The 20,651-nt window shown below is 44.9% G+C and overlaps 1 protein-coding gene across 8 annotated transcripts in view; it reads right to left on the bottom strand.

The window, feature by feature from the left end:
• Nucleotides 1-1,088: 1,088 nt before the first annotated feature.
• Nucleotides 1,089-20,651, bottom strand: part of ST7 (suppression of tumorigenicity 7) — a 249,212-nt gene continuing 229,649 nt past the window's right edge. For 3 of the 8 annotated variants that reach the window (XM_033098863.1, XM_033098866.1, XM_033098865.1), the window contains 3 exons: nt 11,828-11,920; nt 8,955-9,094; nt 7,289-8,138 (listed from right to left, as the gene is read on the bottom strand). In XM_033098863.1, the coding sequence (XP_032954754.1) occupies nt 8,019-8,138; nt 8,955-9,094; nt 11,828-11,920 (353 nt within the window). In that variant the 3' untranslated portion in view covers nt 7,289-8,018. Of the gene's footprint in view, nt 1,510-7,096; nt 8,139-8,954; nt 9,095-11,827; nt 11,921-20,651 lie in introns of those variants that run through there. The other 5 variants (XM_033098862.1, XM_033098867.1, XM_033098864.1 and 2 more) reach the window with 3 other exon arrangements.

Genomic DNA, 20,651 nt, shown 5'->3' on the forward strand with positions numbered 1-20,651 from the left:
CCCTGGCATGTATTGTATTGATTCATTCAGCGAACGCTTTGAGCATCCATCTGTGTCGAGGTTTATGCTGGAGAAAAGAAGCGGGAAAGAGGCACACAAGGCCGCCGCGGGCCCTGCCCCAAGAGCAGCACTCTGGGGTGGATGTCGGGACTCGACTTCCTCCGGACAATTTCCAAGCACAGGACCCAGCGGCATATCCCCATGAGGGGGGCACAAAGGAGGCTCAAAGAAAAGCCTACCCAAAGCATGCGAAGCCCATTACCTGCCCACCTGACTTTGCTCTTCGATGAGGACCAGGAGCCGCCAGGAAGTCCAACCGTGAAGGACACGTGGCGTGGTCAGCGCAGCCTATTTTAATGCTTCTGGGTTCTCAGGATTCTAAGTTAGAGGGAAAACAACCTATATAAAGGACAGTCGTTTTTTTTCTTTAAAGCACTGGATTGAAATTTAAAGATGTACTTTTCACTTCCGATAGAGTATTCAAGGTTAATTATTTTTCTTCTTTTTGCTTAAGTGAAGCCAGATGCTCGGCAGGCTGAATCATGCAGAGGCTTTTAAAGGTGGTGGGGACAAATGATCATTTTGGTTCTGGTCCTTAAAATGCACAAAGAATGCTCACATCCTAAGCGATACAAACATGCTATTTAAAAATTACCCTTCTGAGAAAACAGTTTAAAATGGCAGCGCTGTAAAGTGGTCGGGTTCTATAGCAGACTGCTGAGTTGCAGCTGCTCATCAAATGTTTTCTTCTCAGGACAACTTTTCAGAAAGCAAAACACAAATGATTCGTAGAGCTGCAGTGTCGAGTTCTATCAAAGGAGTAGTCGCTAAACTGGAACAACCTGTCATGGCACATACATGTCATTTCACTCACACTTCCTGTCATTCATTTTGGAAGCTTTTTGTGTGTGTGTGCAGTTGGCCTGTAAGGACATTCAGTTTGGGTCTGAAAAAAGATTCTTTTGAGCCAAAGAGCTTCCCTTTTCCAAGCCACATACTATAGAGGTTCTCAAGGTCTGCTGAAAAGAGTTCCATCGGTAAAGAAAACCATCGTGGGCATTCAGCAGACCTGGGTCCCTAGTAAATTAAATGTAAACCTGTAGGTTTATATGGGATGCCAAAACTTTTAGGGTTGGGAGACACAGGAAGATAACAACTGGTTGCTGCAATACACAAAAGTTTATTTTTAACTGTTTTTCTTTTCTGAAGGCAAAATATAATAGAAATGAACATCAACAAATTTTGTACAACAAAAACAGCTTTTAATATGGAACAGACAGTCCACGAATGTTTAAAATCTTGGAATGGCTTCCCTTTTCCAAAGTCATGCTTTCTTGCAGTCCAGGAGGAATTGGCACGGAGGAGATGGTAGCAGCCCACGGGGTGAGGTGAGTGGAGGGACTGACGGGTTCCCTAGATTCGTGTCAGCTGGTGCCACAGACTGGACGGGAGGATGCTTTCCACTTTCTCCATAACAAAGTTTAGGGGGGCAAACAAAGTGCTGAGGAACTGCAAAGAAACCAGAAAGGCACAGACGTCAGGAGATGTCTCATTCAAGGTTGTGAAATGAACCTCTCCAATCCAGGCTTGCTTCTTAAGTCTCTGCATTATGAACGTCTCAAAAGGCTATACATTCATGTTTATGTTTACAGGAAACCTTGGTTGATGATCATACCTGCGTTCCAGTCCTGCCCAAAGCTCTGGGAGATAAAGGGGAAGAGAGTCTGCTGGCAGCCCCTTTGCCCCTCTCATAGCTGCCCCACAGTCTGGAGGCTTTCCAGTTAGCTTTCAGGATCTGCTGGCTGCGCATGCAGGTGACCAGTGCCATCAAAATGGACTGACAGGGAGCAAGTGGGCAGAAGAGCTAAAAAATGATGACAACTTAGACCACCTGCTTGCCTAGCTGGGTATAAAACTCACTTTATGTGGAAAAGGCAATTTTTTAAAAGTCAAGTTCATTGTATGGTTGTGAACCGCTGTGGAATCCTCTTGTTTCGCAAACGCCTGTGCAGCCCATCCTCACTCCTGAACTACCTGCTCAGTGGTGTGCATCATGGGAGCCTGGTGGCAGTGGGGGAGACACCAAACTGGCCAGTCCACGAATGACATGTCCTTGTGGAAAAGGTGCTGCTCGGAGGATGTCTTTGGGGTCTATTCCATTTGGTTAGTAAACTCCTTCGTCTTTACATGCAGAGAAAGCTCATAGCTGAGCCTGTTAAGAAACCCAAGTGCCTCACCTGAGACTCATCTAACTCAATCTCCAACCTGTTCTGATTATGTTCTTGTGAAGAATCAGCTTCCCTTCACAAGCCATCCAGTGTTTGAGAGATGAGGCGCCCTAACCCAGCGAGGCCCGAGGCGGGTGTTTGGATGGTTTCCTTGCTCGCTGTCTTTTCAGAAGCAAGGTATCACTGTGAGGGACCAACACCCAGTCCTTGTACTGCGCTGCCCTTGTCCTGTTCCCTGCCCCGAGCACATCACTGTCTATACCACCCAGAGCCCCCGTAGAAGTGTAGTGTAGGATGGGCACACGTGCAAACGGAGAACATGCTTCTGAGGTCAAGCAAATTAGCAGACTGCATTTAATGAAGCTAAAACAGGCTTCTCCACTAGTCCTGTGTTCTATGGATGTGGGTCTTCAAGAGGGGTATGGTAGCCACGTTTCCCAAAATCACTTGGCTTTAGAACCTTTCCTTTTTTGTTTTGTTTTGTTTTGAACCAGTAGAATACAAACTGGGATGGTCTGTAACACATTATAGGTGGATCATCATGTGTGCAATTTGCATAAAGGAAACTCAAGATAGTATAAGATTTGGAATCCTCCTCAATGTTGTATCTTTTACATCAGTTAAATATATTTACTCAGTAAGGCACTTAAGTGTTCGGTGAGATATCAAGGAGTCTAGGACAAAACTCCCACTGTCAAAACGGTGGAGGTGGGCACTAAGACCAGCTAAGTAGTTATGCCAGATAGACTGAGACAGAACAGAAGCACCAGGAGGGTTCAGAAAAGGGACAGAATCCGTTCTATTGAAAGGATCAGAAAAACACTTAAAATGAGGCAACTGTCATAGACCCCAACAGATGGTTGGATAGCAAAAGATTGAGATGGGGTAGGAAAGACGGTGAGGAAAGAAACATGAACCGGCGGGCCCTCCAGGCTCAATAAACAACTGGAACAGAAAGGGGAAAACAACTGTTATGACCAGAAGCTGGCAAATAGTTTAGCTTAGCTGGAAGAGCTGGAGTTCAGAAGTAACTACAAGAATGTGTGGGAGGGCCCTGAATGCCAGACTGGGTTTGCAGTTAAGAAGCAGGCAGCCGTGTTAGCACTTGAACACAGGCGGATGGCTCTTCCTTTCGTCAGGTGGGTGGTTAGGTACACGGGAATTCCCAGTAACCTTCTGAATCGTCCTTTGTTGGGTGCACAGAACAATTGGAGGTGCTCACCCTACAGAATGGACTGCCTACCCTTTTCAGTTTAGAGTTGAATGCAGTTATAAGGCATCATGGGAGATACTGGGCCCAGGAAGGAGTAATTACTTCCCAAGCCGCCTCTGAAACAGTTTGTAAAAGCCTGGTTATGAGAAGATAATATAGAAGAAGTTTACTGATTGCAGTAACCCAACATGATATTATAAAATTAAAAATACACACACACATATTAATATGTGTTCAGAGACCACAAAGCCTGTACCAAGCACAGCATTTGCCTGTAATACTCAGCTCCATAAAGGAGCGAGGTGCTAAAGTGGTCAGGATAAACCAGAGCTTCTGACAGGGGTTGGAAGATAGGGCTCAGCGAGCACAGTGGTATTGCTGGTGAAATGACCATATCCTGACGACTTGACCCAAAACAGATTTGGAGCCACAGACACTGTGCCTGAGGGGAGGGACACCTGGAGGATTAGTACCACCAGCACACTCAGGAAAAGCAGCGCTCAGTCCCCACTCCCGGCAAGTTCATGCACTAAAACGTGGAGACATCAGCTTGGGCAGCAGAATGAATGGAGATGTTGTAGCAAAGTCAGTTCAAAATAAATGCCTGTGGGTCTGTTTGCTTTGTTTTGGGCACTGGCCTGACTTGGATAAAAAAATGCAGAAGGTGAGGCCTCTGAAAATCAAGAGACGAGCCTGACCATTTAGGAGGTCTGTAATTTCCCTCTGTCCGCACTGCCCACGAACAGACAGTGGAGCCTGCCTCCCTGGCCTACACCAGCCTTCTCAACAAGTTTCCACAAGAGAACTAAGTCCCCATACCTCCAACGTATGTGATAATTTACTGCTCTGCCTCACATCTAGAATGTTCTATCCTGGTAGCTCTTGATCCTCTTCCTAGAGACCCTAATTCTCTTGCAGCACACAGCTGAGATACTAAGCTACTTCTCTCCTTAGCACCCCGCCCCGCACCCCAGCCTTGGTCACCCACAGGGAGAGGCAGACAATGTCATGAGGCTGGGGGCTGCTGAGACCTTTCACTTGGGAACCACAAAGAGGTCGGTGGCTTTCCTCGGGAGGCGTTACAAACATGCGTGGTGGAGCCTGCGCTGCTGGGGACGCTCACGTACGTCTCTGTACATGTTTGAATGTCGCCCTTTTTTGTGGCCCGAGCCACACCCAAAGCAGCAGTTTCACTCACAGACCTGTGGAATCTACTCCTGGACAGTGACTCTAACTGAGGGACAGCAGGTGACCCTGGGACAGCATGTCTCTCTCAGGGTCCACACCTCTCTCAGCGAGGGCAGAGCCCCACAGTGCAAAACGCAGCGTAACTCAGTGTCTTGTGGGGAGAAAAAGCAAATGAACTAATAAAAAAGAGAGAGTGACACTTCAGTCACCTGACCCTCCTTCTCCCAGAACACCATTCTTTAGAAGGTCGTGGCTCCCAACATGCTTCGCCCTGCTTATCTGAATACGTTCCAGGTGCCACTTGGCAATCAGACAATTGGCATTTCACTGTAATCAATATCAGACTTCAAAGAGGCCAGGGCCTACAAGGGAAGACGAGAGTCAGGAGTCAGGGGCTCGGGCTCCAGGAAGGAAGGAGGGACAGCAGAGGAGCAAAGTAGGGCCCTTGACAGCAGGAGGGGTCAGAATGCGGACCTCCCCACATTCGGCGAGAGGCTGGGCTTGGAAAATAACTTATTTATATGGGCATCCTTATCTTGGTAACCAAACATTCCAGGAAGTTAGTCCCAAGTCATTGGGGTAGATTAGATTAGGGGGCGAGCCCGCTGAAACCTCTCATTCTAGTATTTTCCAGGGGCTCACACTCCCCGCTCGGCTGCCTTACTGGCTGCATATCCACATGTAAACACGCGGGAAAGTTCCCAAACTGCATGCGGCCTGGGGGCCGCACTGCAATCTCCCCACATCGACTAAAAGTCATTATCCCAGGGCCTTATCTCAGGCAGGGCTGAGAAAATCATTTTCACAAGCTGCAAATGGTTGCAGGCAGCCTATAGGGCAGCTGTGATAACCTGCGGGGACTTGTGAGGGGCCCTATGAAGTGACAAGGGTGAAAATGTGGAGAAGACGCGGGCGGGTGGGGAGGAGGGTGACGGGCTCGTCTCCTTCAGGCCATCCATCTTCCTTCCCCACCGAGTCTCTCCAGACATTCTGGAAACTGCTAAACCTTAATGAAGGGCAAGATGAATGTGATCCTCCAGACAGAGGTTTAAAAGCAAATTTATCTAAAGCACATTTGAAAATCACGAGGAGCTGACCAAACGGCCACACCTTGGTAGAGCATAAAATATGACGCCCGTGAAGGCAAACTTGCACTTTATTGAATCATTGGCTCTTAGACTCAAACCCAAAACTTGGAAACATGAAGTGAGGAGCGTGGCCCGTTGTCTCACATCCACAATGAACACACGTCTCTGACGTGCAGGAGGTTACCCAGCCTTTCCTAGAGCACACCCGGCCCGTCTTAGTCTATTTACTGCACGCCCCGCCCCCGCCCCGCCCCCTACTCCCTCCTCCCCCGTTAAAGCAGTTTCAGGCAATCAGTCATTCCGTTCCTGCAGCCCTGGTTCCACAACCAGTCACCAGGGGAGGGTCTGAAAACTCAGATGCGCAGGCTGCACCCTGGGGCCGTCAAGTACGACCTCGGGGGGGTCGGGGGCCAGGCATCAGTAGTGCTTAAGCTCCCTGGGTGATTCCAAGGTGCAGCCAGGGTGAAACCACTGAACACTTCAACAGCTCTGAGAGCCCACCGCACACCTGCAGACGTTCTTGGGAGGACATACAGTCCATAGGCCCAGTCCTCAGAATGCACTGGGTCCTCGTGAAAAACACGCACTCCTGGGCGCTAACGCTCGGGGTTCTGACTTCCTGCTGGTGGGGCCAGGTGACTTTGACGCCCACTAGAGGTAAGACTGTCTGTTCTGATCCAGAATTCCCATCAAGTGCTTTTGTTCAGTTTAATGAAGAATACTGGGCCAAATACACCTTAAAAAAATGTTTAAGAGAAGAACATAAAAGGAGGAATCCTAACGCTGTAACTATATTCTTACAATTTTACTAAGCTGCACTCTAATATGCCCAGAAGTTTGGCAACTATTTTTATTCATGGGTTGGCTTGGGAGTAGAAGAAAGTAACGAACAGCAAAGGCCACGGACTTGGGAGCATGACGGAGGTGAGGAGGACGATGCTGGGCTTAGAAGCCACGCACAGGAGACGTCAGGATGTTTCAGGTCTTCTGCCTGGAGACAAGAGGGGGCCGGCAGAAGGTAGAGATGGCCACGGTGTGGGAGCTGTGTTAAGAAGCTACAAGAGGAAATAGGCTTGTTCACTATGGTTTGGGAGGGCAGAAAAGGAACAACAGTAGACATTAAAGAGAGGCAGATTTCATCAGTATAAGAAAAACTGTGAGAGATGCAACAATGAAATGGCCTTCCATGTTAAATGAGTGAGTTCCCCATTGCTGACAGGATCCAAGACACGACTAGATGACCTTCACCACGTTGCTGTTGAAAGCAATTTGCTTAAGGTCCCTTTCAACTGTAAGAGTCTATGATTATAAATGTCAAAGAAGAAATGCTGGGCTGTATCTGATTTTTACATTGATTCTTTCTGCAGAAACCACTACCATTTATTTATTTAATAATCATTTATTGATAACCTACGATGTGCAATGCACTGTGCAAAGCTTTGGGGATACAGAGATGAGGAAGACACAGTCCTGCTCTCAAGGAGCTCCCATTCTAAAGGGCGACAGACAAGTTTTCAACAATTATCATCCAGTACAGTAAATGTGATGATATAGGTATTCATGGAATACTGTGGGATCACAAAGCAGAGCTCTAACTCAGCTTAGGAGAAACTTAGAACGAAAGCTGAGGATAATAGAGAGGCATTAGTAGAGTGGACAGGTCGGGTGGGCATGGGAAGAACATTCCATGCAGAGCACACTGCGCGTGCAAAGGTCCTGAGGTGGACAGCTGCCTGGTGCACCGGGAATGGTGAGTAATTCACTGTGGCCCAAGAGCAGTGTCTGTGCAGAGCTGGATGAGATGAGGCAGAACAGGCCAGCAGGGCCAGACCCCAAAGGGCCTTGCATGCCATGCTAAAGAGCTGGGGCTTATCCTGAAGATGGGAGGAGACCATTGGGGAAATTGAAGCAGGGAAGTGACATGCTCAGACTTGTAATTAAGAAAGATCATTTTTGTGTCAGTATGAAAGAAAGATTGGCAGAGAATAAGACTGGCGGCAAGGAGACCAGTTAAAGACTTTTGCAGGAGTCCAGGCAAGAAATAACAAAGACCTAAACTAAGAGAGAGGCCGTGGGGGACAGGAGGACAGGAAGAGGTGAATCACACGGACTGAAAGTCTAGTGGCTCAGGAGGTTAGACCCAAAGTGGTGGAGAGCGCTGGGGTGTGGGCAGTGGGAGAAGGAGCTCAGGAGGGCTGCTGAGTTCCTGGCTGGGGCAACTAAGAGGGTGGCACCGCCACTGGCGGAGGTCGGGAGTACAGGAGGAGTGGTTTTGGTGGTGAGGGAAGGAGCCTGATGAGTTCAGGTTTGGAAATGTTGAGATTGAGGTGCCGATGGGATTTCCAGTTCATCTTCAACACGCATGAAAATACTCTTGCAATTCCAGTCCCTGAGCTCTGCCGAGCAGAACATGTCAATCATCTGGAAAGGGATTAAATCAACCCAGCCAAGTTAGCAATCATCCTTCCCGACTCCACTCTCCTTGAAATCAGAATGGAGTTCCAGGGAAGCAATGCATACTCTCTTCCTGATTCCTTCTGTTTAAAATCATCTGTGGCCAAACCAGTAAACTTATACTCACTGCACATGCAGCCTGGAATGGTCAGTTTTCAGCAAGGAGACAATGGTTCTTGACTGTCAGTGCAGATGGCTTTTCTGATTAAAGCTCTTCTCCACAACCCTCTTTAAAGACTTTTAGTGGATTTCCATATTTTTAAACATAGTATCTACATACTTCTTACTACCACACGCCCTCCACACCCTCTCAGTTCATTCCCCAAATAAGCCAAAGCTTTGTAACCATTAAATTTTTTTATTTAAATCATCTATGAAAATGTAAATCTCATCTTTCTTGAAAAAAGACCCACAATATTCAAAGATTAGAAATAATGTCATTCAATTTATACAAAAACTGAATAATTTCCCACACATTTTTCATTTGCTATGATTCCCTTAACTATTTATTTAATCCTTGTAGACCTCATGCATTTCGGGGCAACTGCTGAGAACTTTGTGTGTAAAGAAAGACAAGGCATGCATTAACAAACAACCTACACTTTCTCGTTCGACTCTCAACCTTTGATTCCACTGATGACAAGGAAAATTAAACAGTGAGCAAATCAGAGCAAATGATCAATACAGGTGTATCCATTTCTACACGGCACTCTGCTTCTCTTATGCTGCTTCAATTGCTTTTCCTGCCCCTTCCCTGAGGCCTCCCTCTTGGCAAGTACTCACAGCTTTTGCGAAGACCCCCATAAGTTCCGGGAACTGATGTGTCAGGAGGGCCAGCATGGCTGTGAAGGAACACAATCCAGCAGTAAACAGAATAAAGAAGGGAAGCTCCTTCTTTGGGTAAACTGAGACTTCATGGAAAGCTGTGGAGAAGATAAAAGGGAAATACTAGGGCTGGAGTACAATGCATTCTCAGGGAATTTCTGTATGTGGGATGGACAATTTAGTGCTTTGGCTGAAGCCTTTTGCAAATGAACAAAGTAGGTACTGGAATGAACCAGTAAACATCGGCGCCTTCGGCTGCCTAACTAACTGCTCCTTCCAAGTCCATGTTCAACCTCAGCGCTCGGTCTAGAAGCATAACGGGGCTATTTGGGGATGGCACACATTCATGGGCAGGGAGAGGAACACCATCTAGGCCTAATTTATAACATTCCTTTCTCAAAAGTAAACACAAATAAAACAAAACTTTATTCAAATTATGAAACACATTTAATGTACAAAACCCAGAAAATCCAAAATCAATTATACTGGAAAAAAATCTCTCCAGATTTTTCACCTTCCTATAATTTCTAATCATTATAATGAGGCGATACTAGTTTATCTTGTATTTTTTTCCAGGCGTACTCTGTGTATGTTGACAAAGGGGGGGACCCAGGTAGATAGCCACCCAGAGAGGACCTGACACGCTGGCCTTGTCAATCTGCAAGGGTTGGGGATAAACGCTGAAGGGTCATCTGGCACAACTGTGGGAGACTCTTGTTGATATACTTCCAAACACCACCACCACCTCCAAAAAATTACTAATGCTCTTTAGGGTGCCTTTCATAATTTTAAATTCAAATAATGGGTTTGGGGAAACCAAAATGCTGTGGCACAAAAACAAGAAAATGGATTCCTCTGCTTTTTGTGGCTCTGTGGATGCCTGTGCCCTGGGATCCTGGGGAGCTGACTGGGAAGATAGGGGCTGACCCGTCAGAGGGAAAAGCTCCAGCTGCCCTTGGGCCTGGTAGAGGGAGCAGTGAATCTGCTTGCAAGCAGTACCAACACTGGGACCAAAACCACGGGATCTGCGAGCGAGCAGTACCGACACAGGCACCAAAAGCACCCAAGTCCTCCACCTTCCTCAGGAAATCCAAGATCTAAAGGCCTTTCTCCAACCCCTCAGCTCTCATTACTTAGAGCCCTAAACACTAATCCACTCTGTTGAAACGCGGGTGGAGGGCCCAGGATGGAGGAACAAACACAAACAAGCATGGCGCCCACCAGAATCCAGGAGGGCAACCTGCTCGGATTCAAACGTGGGGTGGAGGTCACTGTGCCAACCATGGCACTTAACAGTGTGTGAAACGTGGGAGCACGTGAAACAACCAAGCCTCTCCACATGCTTACCCTCAAAACCCAGCCTACCAGGAGGTTCTGAGGGGAGATCTGGCTTGGACCACTGCCTCCAATTAACTAAATGTGAGCCATAATTTTCTATTTCAGGCTTATAAAGATTATTCCTATAAAGTTTCTTTTAAGAACTGTAATCTTGTTCTAATAGTGAATCCATCCCCATGGAAACTTAATTGGGCTCAACTAAAACATTTTAAAACAGTGTACTTTTCAGAAAACTGTCTTTTTTACCAGAAAACTGAAACTTTAACAAGGATCTCCCTGAAGGGGGAGTCAAAAGGTAAACTATGGGCCCATAACAGGGATTTCTGAAATCAAATCTAATGTAGTGTGAGACACCAGACCCTTTTCACAATAAAACTCGGGCAGTGAGGAACAACATGTCACTGAAATCTCCCAGCTCCCTAAGTGACAAAGCTCGCGCTGGGGCTGGCTAGCAGGGAAACGAGTGAGCTACCTCCTGCTACTTCAGTTTGAGACAGCCAGTCGGTCTGCACCCAGACCCCGCCACGCGGGAGATTTACGACCCGCTCAATAACGCTGGTGTTGGACAATTTACTACGCACCCAGGGCTCCAAAGTTACACCATTCCTCTGGGCAAAGTATTTAAACATGTTACAGCTATGAGATATGATATAATTGGGGCTGGTAAAAGGGAGGGGGTGGCAGGAGTGAGGATGGGGAAGAGCGAATAGCCAAAATTTGGAGCTTATTATCTAAGGGAGAAAATATGGCCACACGAAGAGCTTGGACATGACCTTGTGCACAGTATGACTTGATAGTAACTAGTTAGCCAGGATTGTCAAAACAATGCTGCACTGCACTAAACCAAATCATACTTTCCACGGCAGCGTGGGCCACCAGACTGCCAGCTGGTCCAGCGCTCGAGGGCAGGGCCCCTCTGGGCTGCACTCGTGCTGAGGCTGCACGTGTGCTCTGCACATGGCACGGCGCTCACGCCGCGGGATCCCGAGCCGCTCCCGGGAGTCCCGGTGGCCAAGGGCGCTGCGTCACCACAGAGAGCACCCCCACCCCCTGGCCCACGCCGCGCCTCTGGCAGAGCGCCCGCCGTCCCCCACTCCTCTGCGGCTCCCTCTGAGGTCGGGGCTCCTCTGCGAACCCCAGGCCGCGCACTGCCTCTGAGCTGCACCCGCCGGCTGGCCCCGCACGGCCCACCTCAGCCCCAAGCTGCGGGGCTCTGTGCTCAGGCCCCCGGGACGGGACGCCTCCTCATCTAATCTCAGCCCTCTGGGGTCTTCCCTTTGACGAATCTGGAGAGACGTGGAGGAGCAGGAGCCGAATCCACTCCCACAACTCACTTAAATGCACATGCTATCGATTGAGGACAGGGTCTGGGAGAAGAGTGCTGAAAGACGAGGGCCATTATAGGCACGTGTCATTCTCCCTTCTTCCCGCTCCCTCCGCAGGCAGGCGACCCTCACTGGCTGAAGAGCGGAAGACAGAGCGGTGAGACTTACACGGAAGCAGTTCCCGGTCTGCTGTTTCTGTACAGATTGGGTAGGGGTAAAACAGATGCCCCTTTTCCAAGGGGTACGGGATCATCCGAAAAGCTGAAAAGGAGACACAATATGTCAGACGTTCAATATATTTGTCTCATAACTTCTCAACTTCAAGAAGGGCCTTCTGAGCCCTTCTTTTATTTTTATAACAGGGACCATTTCTACAAAGAAGTCCCAGAAAGGATGCAAGACTTCCCCAAACTCTGAGTCATGTGCCAGATAAACTGTCAGAGGTGCATTATGCTGTATGACTCACACGTTAATCTCACGCTATATATTCTGGGCAAATCGCACATGGCTGGGTGGGGCTGGGGGTGTTGGAGTAGGGAAGCCATCAGTCCCAATGCCCAGCGTTTCCTCATCCACAAAATATTATTGAAATGTCATAAGCACTAGCGCAACAGAGCTCAACTGACGGCAAAACCTGGATGGAAATGCTTCCCCAAGAAGCAAATGTGGACTGACTTGTTGGAGCCTGTTACAGATGTACAAATATGAAAGGCATTCTACCATGTCTATTTAAAAAATATGTCGAGGTGGATTAGAATTCCAACCACGATGGATAAAAACAAAAATCTAAAAGTGCATTACTTGGGAGGTATTTCTAACTTTATGAAACTTTTAAATCTTCAACATCATACGGGAAAAAATGGATTAGGGGAGATTGATTATCTGTATTTTGATGATGTCAGGCCACCTAAATTCTGCTTTTGTGGCATCAGATGACATTAGGTCTCGCACTGAGGCATGGCTTTCCAATCAATCCATCCCTCCCCATTATCACATGCGTTACTCTCCCTGTTACCATGTCATCAGCATGTTAGTCTCACTGTGCCTATGAACAGTGCTCAAGGAGGTAATTTTTCTTCAGCAGATGTCCTTTAGCTGCAGCGTGCTACAGACATAAAATATAAAAACTGATCCTACACTGGGAATGCTGGACACCAATCTTTGCCTTCACGTGTGTCAAAGAGGGGTGGTGGCGACACAGAATTCTTTTTCATTTTAAATGCAACCCTTCAAGGAATAGTAGCTCCATCCTGAGCTGTGTACTTACCTAAGCCTTCTTAAAATGCTGTCAATGTACATATTTATCTTTTGCATACTTATTTCAAACAGGAATCAGAAACAAAGAATGTTCTCCCTCACAAGAAATGACAAGGTTCCATTGTAACCAGCATCGGTGCACATATGGTATTTATTCTGGTGTCTGAATATTATTTAAAAGTACAAACATTATGTATGTGATCCCAGCGTTTGGAGTGCAGTCAATCCACACCACAGTGGTATCACTCTGGGGTTACCGCACGCTGCCACGGAGAATATAAATCACTGTAAACGTGGGATTAGAGCACGGCCCGTTAGCTGAGGTAAAAATGTTATCAATTTTCCTCTCGTAACAGAAACCTCATAAACAGAGATTAAAACATTAAAAACACCCCAGTCTTTAATTCTTCTTAAAATGAAAGGCTCACCCTAGTTCAATCAGACCTTAACTTTCATGCAAACAAAGATGACTTTTGCCCGCTACAGCGAGCAGAGAGAAGCTCCCCGACAGGTTGTTAGCACACAAAGATCACTCAAGAACCAGCATCTCTCTCAATGGACTTAGGCTTACAAGAGAAGGAAAAAAACTAGAAAGAAAAAACAAAACAAAAAACAAACAACAACAAACCCCCCCCACACACACACAACTTTTTAGTTTATATCCTAGTTTATAGGATACATTAAAATCTCTTCTGGGAAGTGGTGCATTTAAATTTAAACTGCAATATGGCAGGATTTTAATACATTTCCCATAAATGATGGCTCCTATGAAAGCATCCCAAAAATGTGGAAAAACCTACGTGGAAGTTTTTTTTTTTTTTTTTTTAAATCTAGATTCTCCATGTGCAACATGACTACTGTAATTAAGAATCTGCTCAGGTTTATACGATATAAATAAACCCTCAGTTTTCAAAGTGGCTATAAATTTGAATGCTAGATTGTATTCAAAAATTGAAGTAAGTTTGCACTTCAGGGAGCAATTTTTTAAATGAAATATAGGAGTTCAAGATCTTGACAGTGTTCAACCATAGAAATCAAATGGTTGGTTGGTGTCTTTTCAGTCAGATGCCAAATGTTTTTTCACTCCAGTATTTGGCATGCATACAGAATTTTGTGCATCAAGTTAAGTCTTTTTCTTCTAATCAGTTCTGGTCTTTTTGGAGAGGGTGGAGACATTGATTATATACAACTTTTAAAAAGCATGAACACACACACACACACACACACACACACACTTCCTACATTGTCCTCCCCCACACCCGTGATTGTAAAGATGCTTGTGGTGCTCTTAAAAACAGCTCTCTTTCTCATGTCAGTTGTCATCTACATCTAGTGCATAAAATAATATTAAGACTTTTGGCTTCACTCAACAAAAGCAAATACAATTTCTGTTTGCAATTCTATCCTTCACCCACCCTGCTGTGCAGGGTCCAACAAAGTGTGAGATAAGCAGTGCAGGTCTGGAGAGAGCGGAAGGGGCACTGCACACGCCTGGCCAGCTTCACCCCCAACGCCTGGTCCCTTTCACTGTGAAGACAGCTTTCGGAGTGCCCCAGGAGGACTGCATGGCTTTAGCCGAATGTCCAGAAATTTTGCAAGAGCAAGTATTAACACACTGGTTTGGCAGAGCAAATAAGACTGGAAAAAAAGGTCATTTCATCTATTTTATGAATTTGATCTATTTGATTTACTACTGAGTGACCACAAACCTCCTAAAAATCTTGTCTGAGAATACACACATTTTAGAGCAATTAAAAATTCACATGTATTTGGTTAAAACAAAACAAAAAAAGCTGGGCCACTCAGAGTTAATACATGGTACACAAGTGATATTTCTGCGTTTTCCTTTGTGTGCCATCCCCACCCCTACCTTGATTTCTGTTGAGCCTTTGGTGAGGGGCTGACATGAAACCAGGAATTAGCTAATGAACACATCGGGCCATCCACAGTAAAACCTGAGGTGTACACTTCTGTCTGTGTCCTGACCAGATATATTTTCTAGGCTCTGAGCGTAGAAAGTGCTGTGTCCGGCACACTCTCCACTGATACCGGGGAGAGAGGCATCAGAACCAAAGAGTGGACAGAGGGTGGATATGTGAACAAGGTAATTCCTGATTTTCTAAGGACCCACTACAGAGACAAGGATAGAAGGTAAAATTTGATACTTTTGTTTGCCTCAAAGAGGATCTCAGAGAACTTTATAGAGAGATTACCTATGGTCATGACAACAGCTTGAATCCCAGATCTACTTCCTCAAAACATGAGCATCTCCCTCCTGCACCCAGAATAGAAAGGGGCGCCAAGTACACAGCCCAGCCCCTGCACTGACAGCTCACCACCTACTGCAGAAAACAGGTGATCCAATAATCATGGAAATGTGTGAAAGTTGCCACTGTGCCAGCTCCTAGAAGGAGAGATCCATGGGGCTGTGCATATCTAATGGGGGAAGAGTGGAGATGACAGCTAAAGGATGAATTGAACTTGACCAGGCTAACAACTACATGTCTTTGGGGAGGTCATTACCCTATGTCCAATGTCCTCATCTAGAAAAATGAGAATACCATGGAACTTGCGAGGCTACTGAAGGGACTACATGTGACAGTAGAGGTCAAGGTGTCGAAACCGAGTGGCTGACTGTGCAGTAAAAGTTAGTTTTCTCTTTACTCTCCCTTTCTACAAACCCTGAAGTCCCCATTTGCTCTATTAGGTCATGCTGTAGCTTATAAATAAAAATAAAAATAATGCTTGTTTATAAACAAGTAGAAGTACAAACAACAGAACAGAAAATTATCAAAATACAAATTTTATGTTCTCACTTTTTACTGCATGGTAGGACACTGCCCACAAAGGCTATCTGTCTTTTGTGAGACATTTGGGCACAACACTACACAAAGTACAAGAGTCAAAGCCTGGGTTCTGATCCACGTTCTTTCAGGATCTAGTTCTGTGTCCTTGGGAAAATCACTTCCCCTTGGTTAGATTAAACAATGTTCCAAACCAATTCTGGAGAGAAAGTCTAGAGTTTTACAGGGGATTTCACCTTGTTAGTGACCTGCAACATGCTCACGCTCTGTTCCCACTTCCACAACTGTGTATATCCACATGTACCGTGTGTGTGTGTGTGTGTGTGTGTGTGTGTGTGAGAGAGAGAGAGTGCATCTGTGCATACGTAGACACACACATTCAGATATCTGTCCCAAAGCTTTTCAGAGTCTTATTCACCTTGGTATCCCCGACACAATGCCTGGCACAAAGGAGGAACTCAATAAATGTTCACTGAGTAGAGGAATGAACACATTCATACACAATCAGGAAGAGACAGAATTCAATTCCCCCTTTAAAAACTCTGGTGGATCCAAATAGTGGTTAGTCGCCCAGACTGAATAATGAGAGCACGCTGGTTCTATGGGATGGAAGATGGGAAAGTATCCTGCAGGATCTGGAGACCAGCAATTAGTAAACGTTAACTACCACCAGAGACTTTAGCTGACCATTGCTTTCTCCCAAGAAACAAAACCTTAGATGTGTGGGATGGTAGGCCGGGGGTGGGGATCTCTCTTTAGCAGTCCAAAAGGTGCCAGCCTTTTGGAGGAAAGGTTTAGTTAGAGGAAATGCCCTCAGGACCACATCTTACAGAAAGTAGCATTTACCATTAGGTTCAAAGAGAATAAATTAGAATCAGAATTTCATCCTATGCTTCAACAATGGCCTATTTTCTCCTCTCAAAGGAAATATTCTGCCTTCGTCCCCCTAAAAAACACCACCTTCAAATCTTATACATTATTTAGTGAATTCTTGGGGAAAAAAATCTCCAAAAAGAAAATAAAGAGTCTTACTTGGTCAAGTGGGAAAAAAATGGAAACAAAGAACGGCTAAGTGATTTACCCTATGGCATACTAGTCCTCTGATATATAGAACCAGAAAATTAAATCGTAAAGTTCACAGTTGAAGTAGCAGACTACCCTGCTTTATAAAATAAATACAGCCAAAATAGAGCCTTGAAAAGATCTAGGTAGGAGATAAGGCCACATCAGTATTTAATACAGGTAAAACAGAAGATGTGCCATTTAAAACAGGGTCCCATAAGGTGCAATACCATTGCAAATAAGACCCAGTTCAAATGAAATCTCTCATTCAAATGTGTTTTTTATATTCAACTCATACTTGCAGTGGTGTGTGTGTGTGTGTGTGTGTGTGTGTGAGGATAACCAGAACCTACAGTGTTTAAAATAAGTATAATTCAGATAAGGTGGCAGCTGTGTAATGAACTAAGAAACATATTTTTAAATCTTGTAAATTAAAACTTTTCCCCTTTCTTGATTATCTTGACTTTGAGGAACATATTGTGTAATTTCAGGGCTGGGACAATGATGAATCAAACATTTTAGAAACCTTTGAAATGCTGATGTATTTGTGGTTGAGGACTACTTTTTTTTTTTTTTTTTTAAACCACCATATGCTTCAAACTCAAACCATCTCTGCCATGCTTCAGCTGGACCTCGGGGTTTTATCAAAAATGTGAGTTATTTCAGCCTGATTGGTGGGAAACTCACTTAATTCCACAGAATGACTAATGCTCTGACATTAAAAAAGGAAGAAAAAAAAAAGAAAAACTCATGAAAACGCAAAGCCAAATATACCTCCAGCACCACCCCTAACCAACACTTACAACAGAAAATTTTTTTTATCTCCAAAAGATAAATTGACTAAAATACTCATTTTTAACATGGAACCTAGTGCAATTAGGTACTATTACCATCCTCCCTCAATTCCCTTCCTAATGAAAATGGGAAGTTGGAAAGGAAGGTGGGGAATGGCCTTAAATTTCAGAATGAAGCAAAAAATGATTTAAAGGAGTAAACCTAAACTACTAAGGCGGGAGATGTGAAGAGGCGCCACCACGTGGCGCACTGAGGAAGTGCAGCCTCCTGCCTTCTGGCGCAGGCTCCCCGGGGCCCAAGCACCGCAGCTGCCATTGGCAACTGTGAGGAAGCCCCGCAACCTGGGAGGGTGATGCCTTTCCATATCATCAGTGCTTCACAGTGTTCAAAAACTGGGTAAGTTAAGTAAATACCACTGTGAGCAGCCAAGTCAGAATTCTAATGCAAGTCCTCTGATTTAAAATCCAGAGCTTAGCATACAGAAGACAGACTGGTGGTTACCAGAGGAGGGGTGGAGGTGAAATGGGGGAAGGGGATCAAAAGGTACAAACCTCCAGTTATAATAAATGAATCAGGGGCACACAATGTGCAGCATGGTGGCTAGTTAATATGTATTGCTTATTTGAAAGTTGCTAAGAGAGTAGATTTTAAACATATACAATTATCAAATCATTACATTGTACACCTAAAACTAATATAATGTTATGTCGATTATACCTCAAAAAAAAAAAATCCAGAACTCTGATGCCTCCATTTAATTTAATTTTGAATGGACACAGATCTAGAATTGATGTCAAAATATTGCACACAATTGTCTGAAGTTGGAGTGGCGATTCTTTCATCTAAATAGCACAACATTTTTATAACTTTGTTTTTAAAAAGGACCAAAAGTGTTTGTAATGAAAGATTATATTCCTAAATATATGTATATACATCTACACACATACCCACATATACACATATTTATACTTGTAAAAAATATATATGCTTGTAGAAATTTTGAAAAATACAAATATGAAGGAAAAAGAAATCATTTAAAATCCATTTAAAGATGTATTTATTTCTAGTGTTTTCTTTGTTTACAAATAGAATTTATTTTTTATAAAATTGAGCTCATTTTACATTAAAATGTTTAAGTCAATACTCAACAACAAAAGTATGATTTTATATAGAATGATTAACTTTATAAACACTAGGAAGGTAATAAGCATACCCTAGCCTGTAAGTAGTGACGTAAATTGAGGACTTCCAAGCAAATGTTCCAGAGATGACCAATCCTCTTATACTTGTTCTATTCAGGAAAGGCCTAAATAGCTGGTATTGTAGAAAAGAGGAATAAAGAAAAAGTGGGCCTGGGTTTACATTCTGGCTCTGCACGACACGCAACAAGTCCCTCAGCCTCAGCGAATCTGTTTCTCTCTGAACAGGTGAGATGGACACCTGTGTCCTGCCTAACTCAGGATGTCATCAGGAGTGCATGAGCTAGTGGAGATGCAACCCCTCTGCGAGTTACCCACTTATGCAAACACTCCCCAAGGCATTTAGTACCTAGTAAGCACTCTCACGCATCTTTTCGAAAACTGAACAGCAGTGTAACTTCCGTGGAGAGGTTCCCATTGACCTGTAAGAACCCAACGTAGAATTTCACTTTCCTATGGGTCCTTGATTGCTTTGCTTTAGCGTTTTATATCTAAAAATGTGTCTCTTTTTATTCTAATAAAGTGTTCACACATCTGACGTGAGGTAATTACATTCCCCAACGTTACTACCGTGCTCGACTGGGGAGCTCACTGTGTCACTTAACATTTCCCAGAAGCTCGGTCCTTCCCCAGCACCCCCCGTACTGTTACCTGATTAGACAGGTAACCAATTTCCAGACAGAATTTCCAGTTATTCCGCGTGGGAGTCTTCTTCTGGTTATGTCATTCCTAACACTGCGTCACTATCACTTCTTGTCCCCACCCCTTTTGATCCTTTCTATAGGACTGGCAACTTTCTTACCAATCCGATTCACTTGATAAGCTTCTATTATTGTGTTTCCAAGATGTCCATCTATAAATATGTTCTTATTTGTTAAGTCAATCTGTCCATTTAATTTTTCTACCACTAACACTAGGTAAGGCCTCTCATGTTCAGTTTGCTGGGATTGTTCTGTCTTTTTCTCATGTTTAAATAAACATTCCCTTTGTCTCGTCTGGACAGAACACCTTAAAAGCAGCGATTATAAGCTCAAGCCAGAGGGGACTGACTGCACATGTGCCCACACACGCCCAGGTAGAGGGCGCTGTCCCGACACACCCCAACAGCTGCCGGACACCTGGAGGGCGCTAACGCCCCCTACAGAGCGGAGTGGAAGCCACAATAAGTCAACATCCCTCAAGTCACAAATAGGAAATTGTTTAAGTAGGCCCACTATCAGTTCTCTGAAGAAGTATTTTCAAAACAATTAAACAAAAAACTTTCAATCAACTTGAGTCCCATCTCTGTCAACTCACTTTTACCCCGTTTGGCTGTCTCCCGCGTTCACCACCCCCACTTCCTGCACCAGTTTGGGTTCCTGCTGGGTGAGGGACGGTCAGGAAAAGGGACAAGCAGATTATCAGAATGAAAATGGAAGCAGCAGAGATAAACAGAGTAAAAGGGATTAAAAAGACATTCATTTGTGAAGCTGACTGATCAGAGTGAGGACGAACTAAGAAAAAATTATCAGAAGACTCTAACATTTGTTTTGTTTCCCCATAAAAGGGAAAGAATAAAGCAACCCATGCTACATGTTGCACTTATTTGGCTTAAATTAATGATAAGAGAGTGTCAAAGCGTATAAGCGCATGTCCATTAACCCATAATCGTGGCCTTTTTCGTTAATTTACCTTTCCCCAGCAGTTCCCCCCGCCCCCCCCCCCCACACACACACACACTTAGCATTTCTCCACATCGTGGCCTTCTTATGATATGGCCTTGGTTCTTCATGGCCTGGTTCAGGTCTCATCTGACCCGGAACGGTCGGTACACGTGCCCTCGCCACCCACAGCCCTCTCCCCCTGAAAAACCACTGGGCCGGCGGCATGCTGCTG

The sequence above is a fragment of the Rhinolophus ferrumequinum genome, chromosome 26 (assembly GCF_004115265.2).
Source record: "Rhinolophus ferrumequinum isolate MPI-CBG mRhiFer1 chromosome 26, mRhiFer1_v1.p, whole genome shotgun sequence".
NCBI lineage: Eukaryota > Metazoa > Chordata > Mammalia > Chiroptera > Rhinolophidae > Rhinolophus > Rhinolophus ferrumequinum.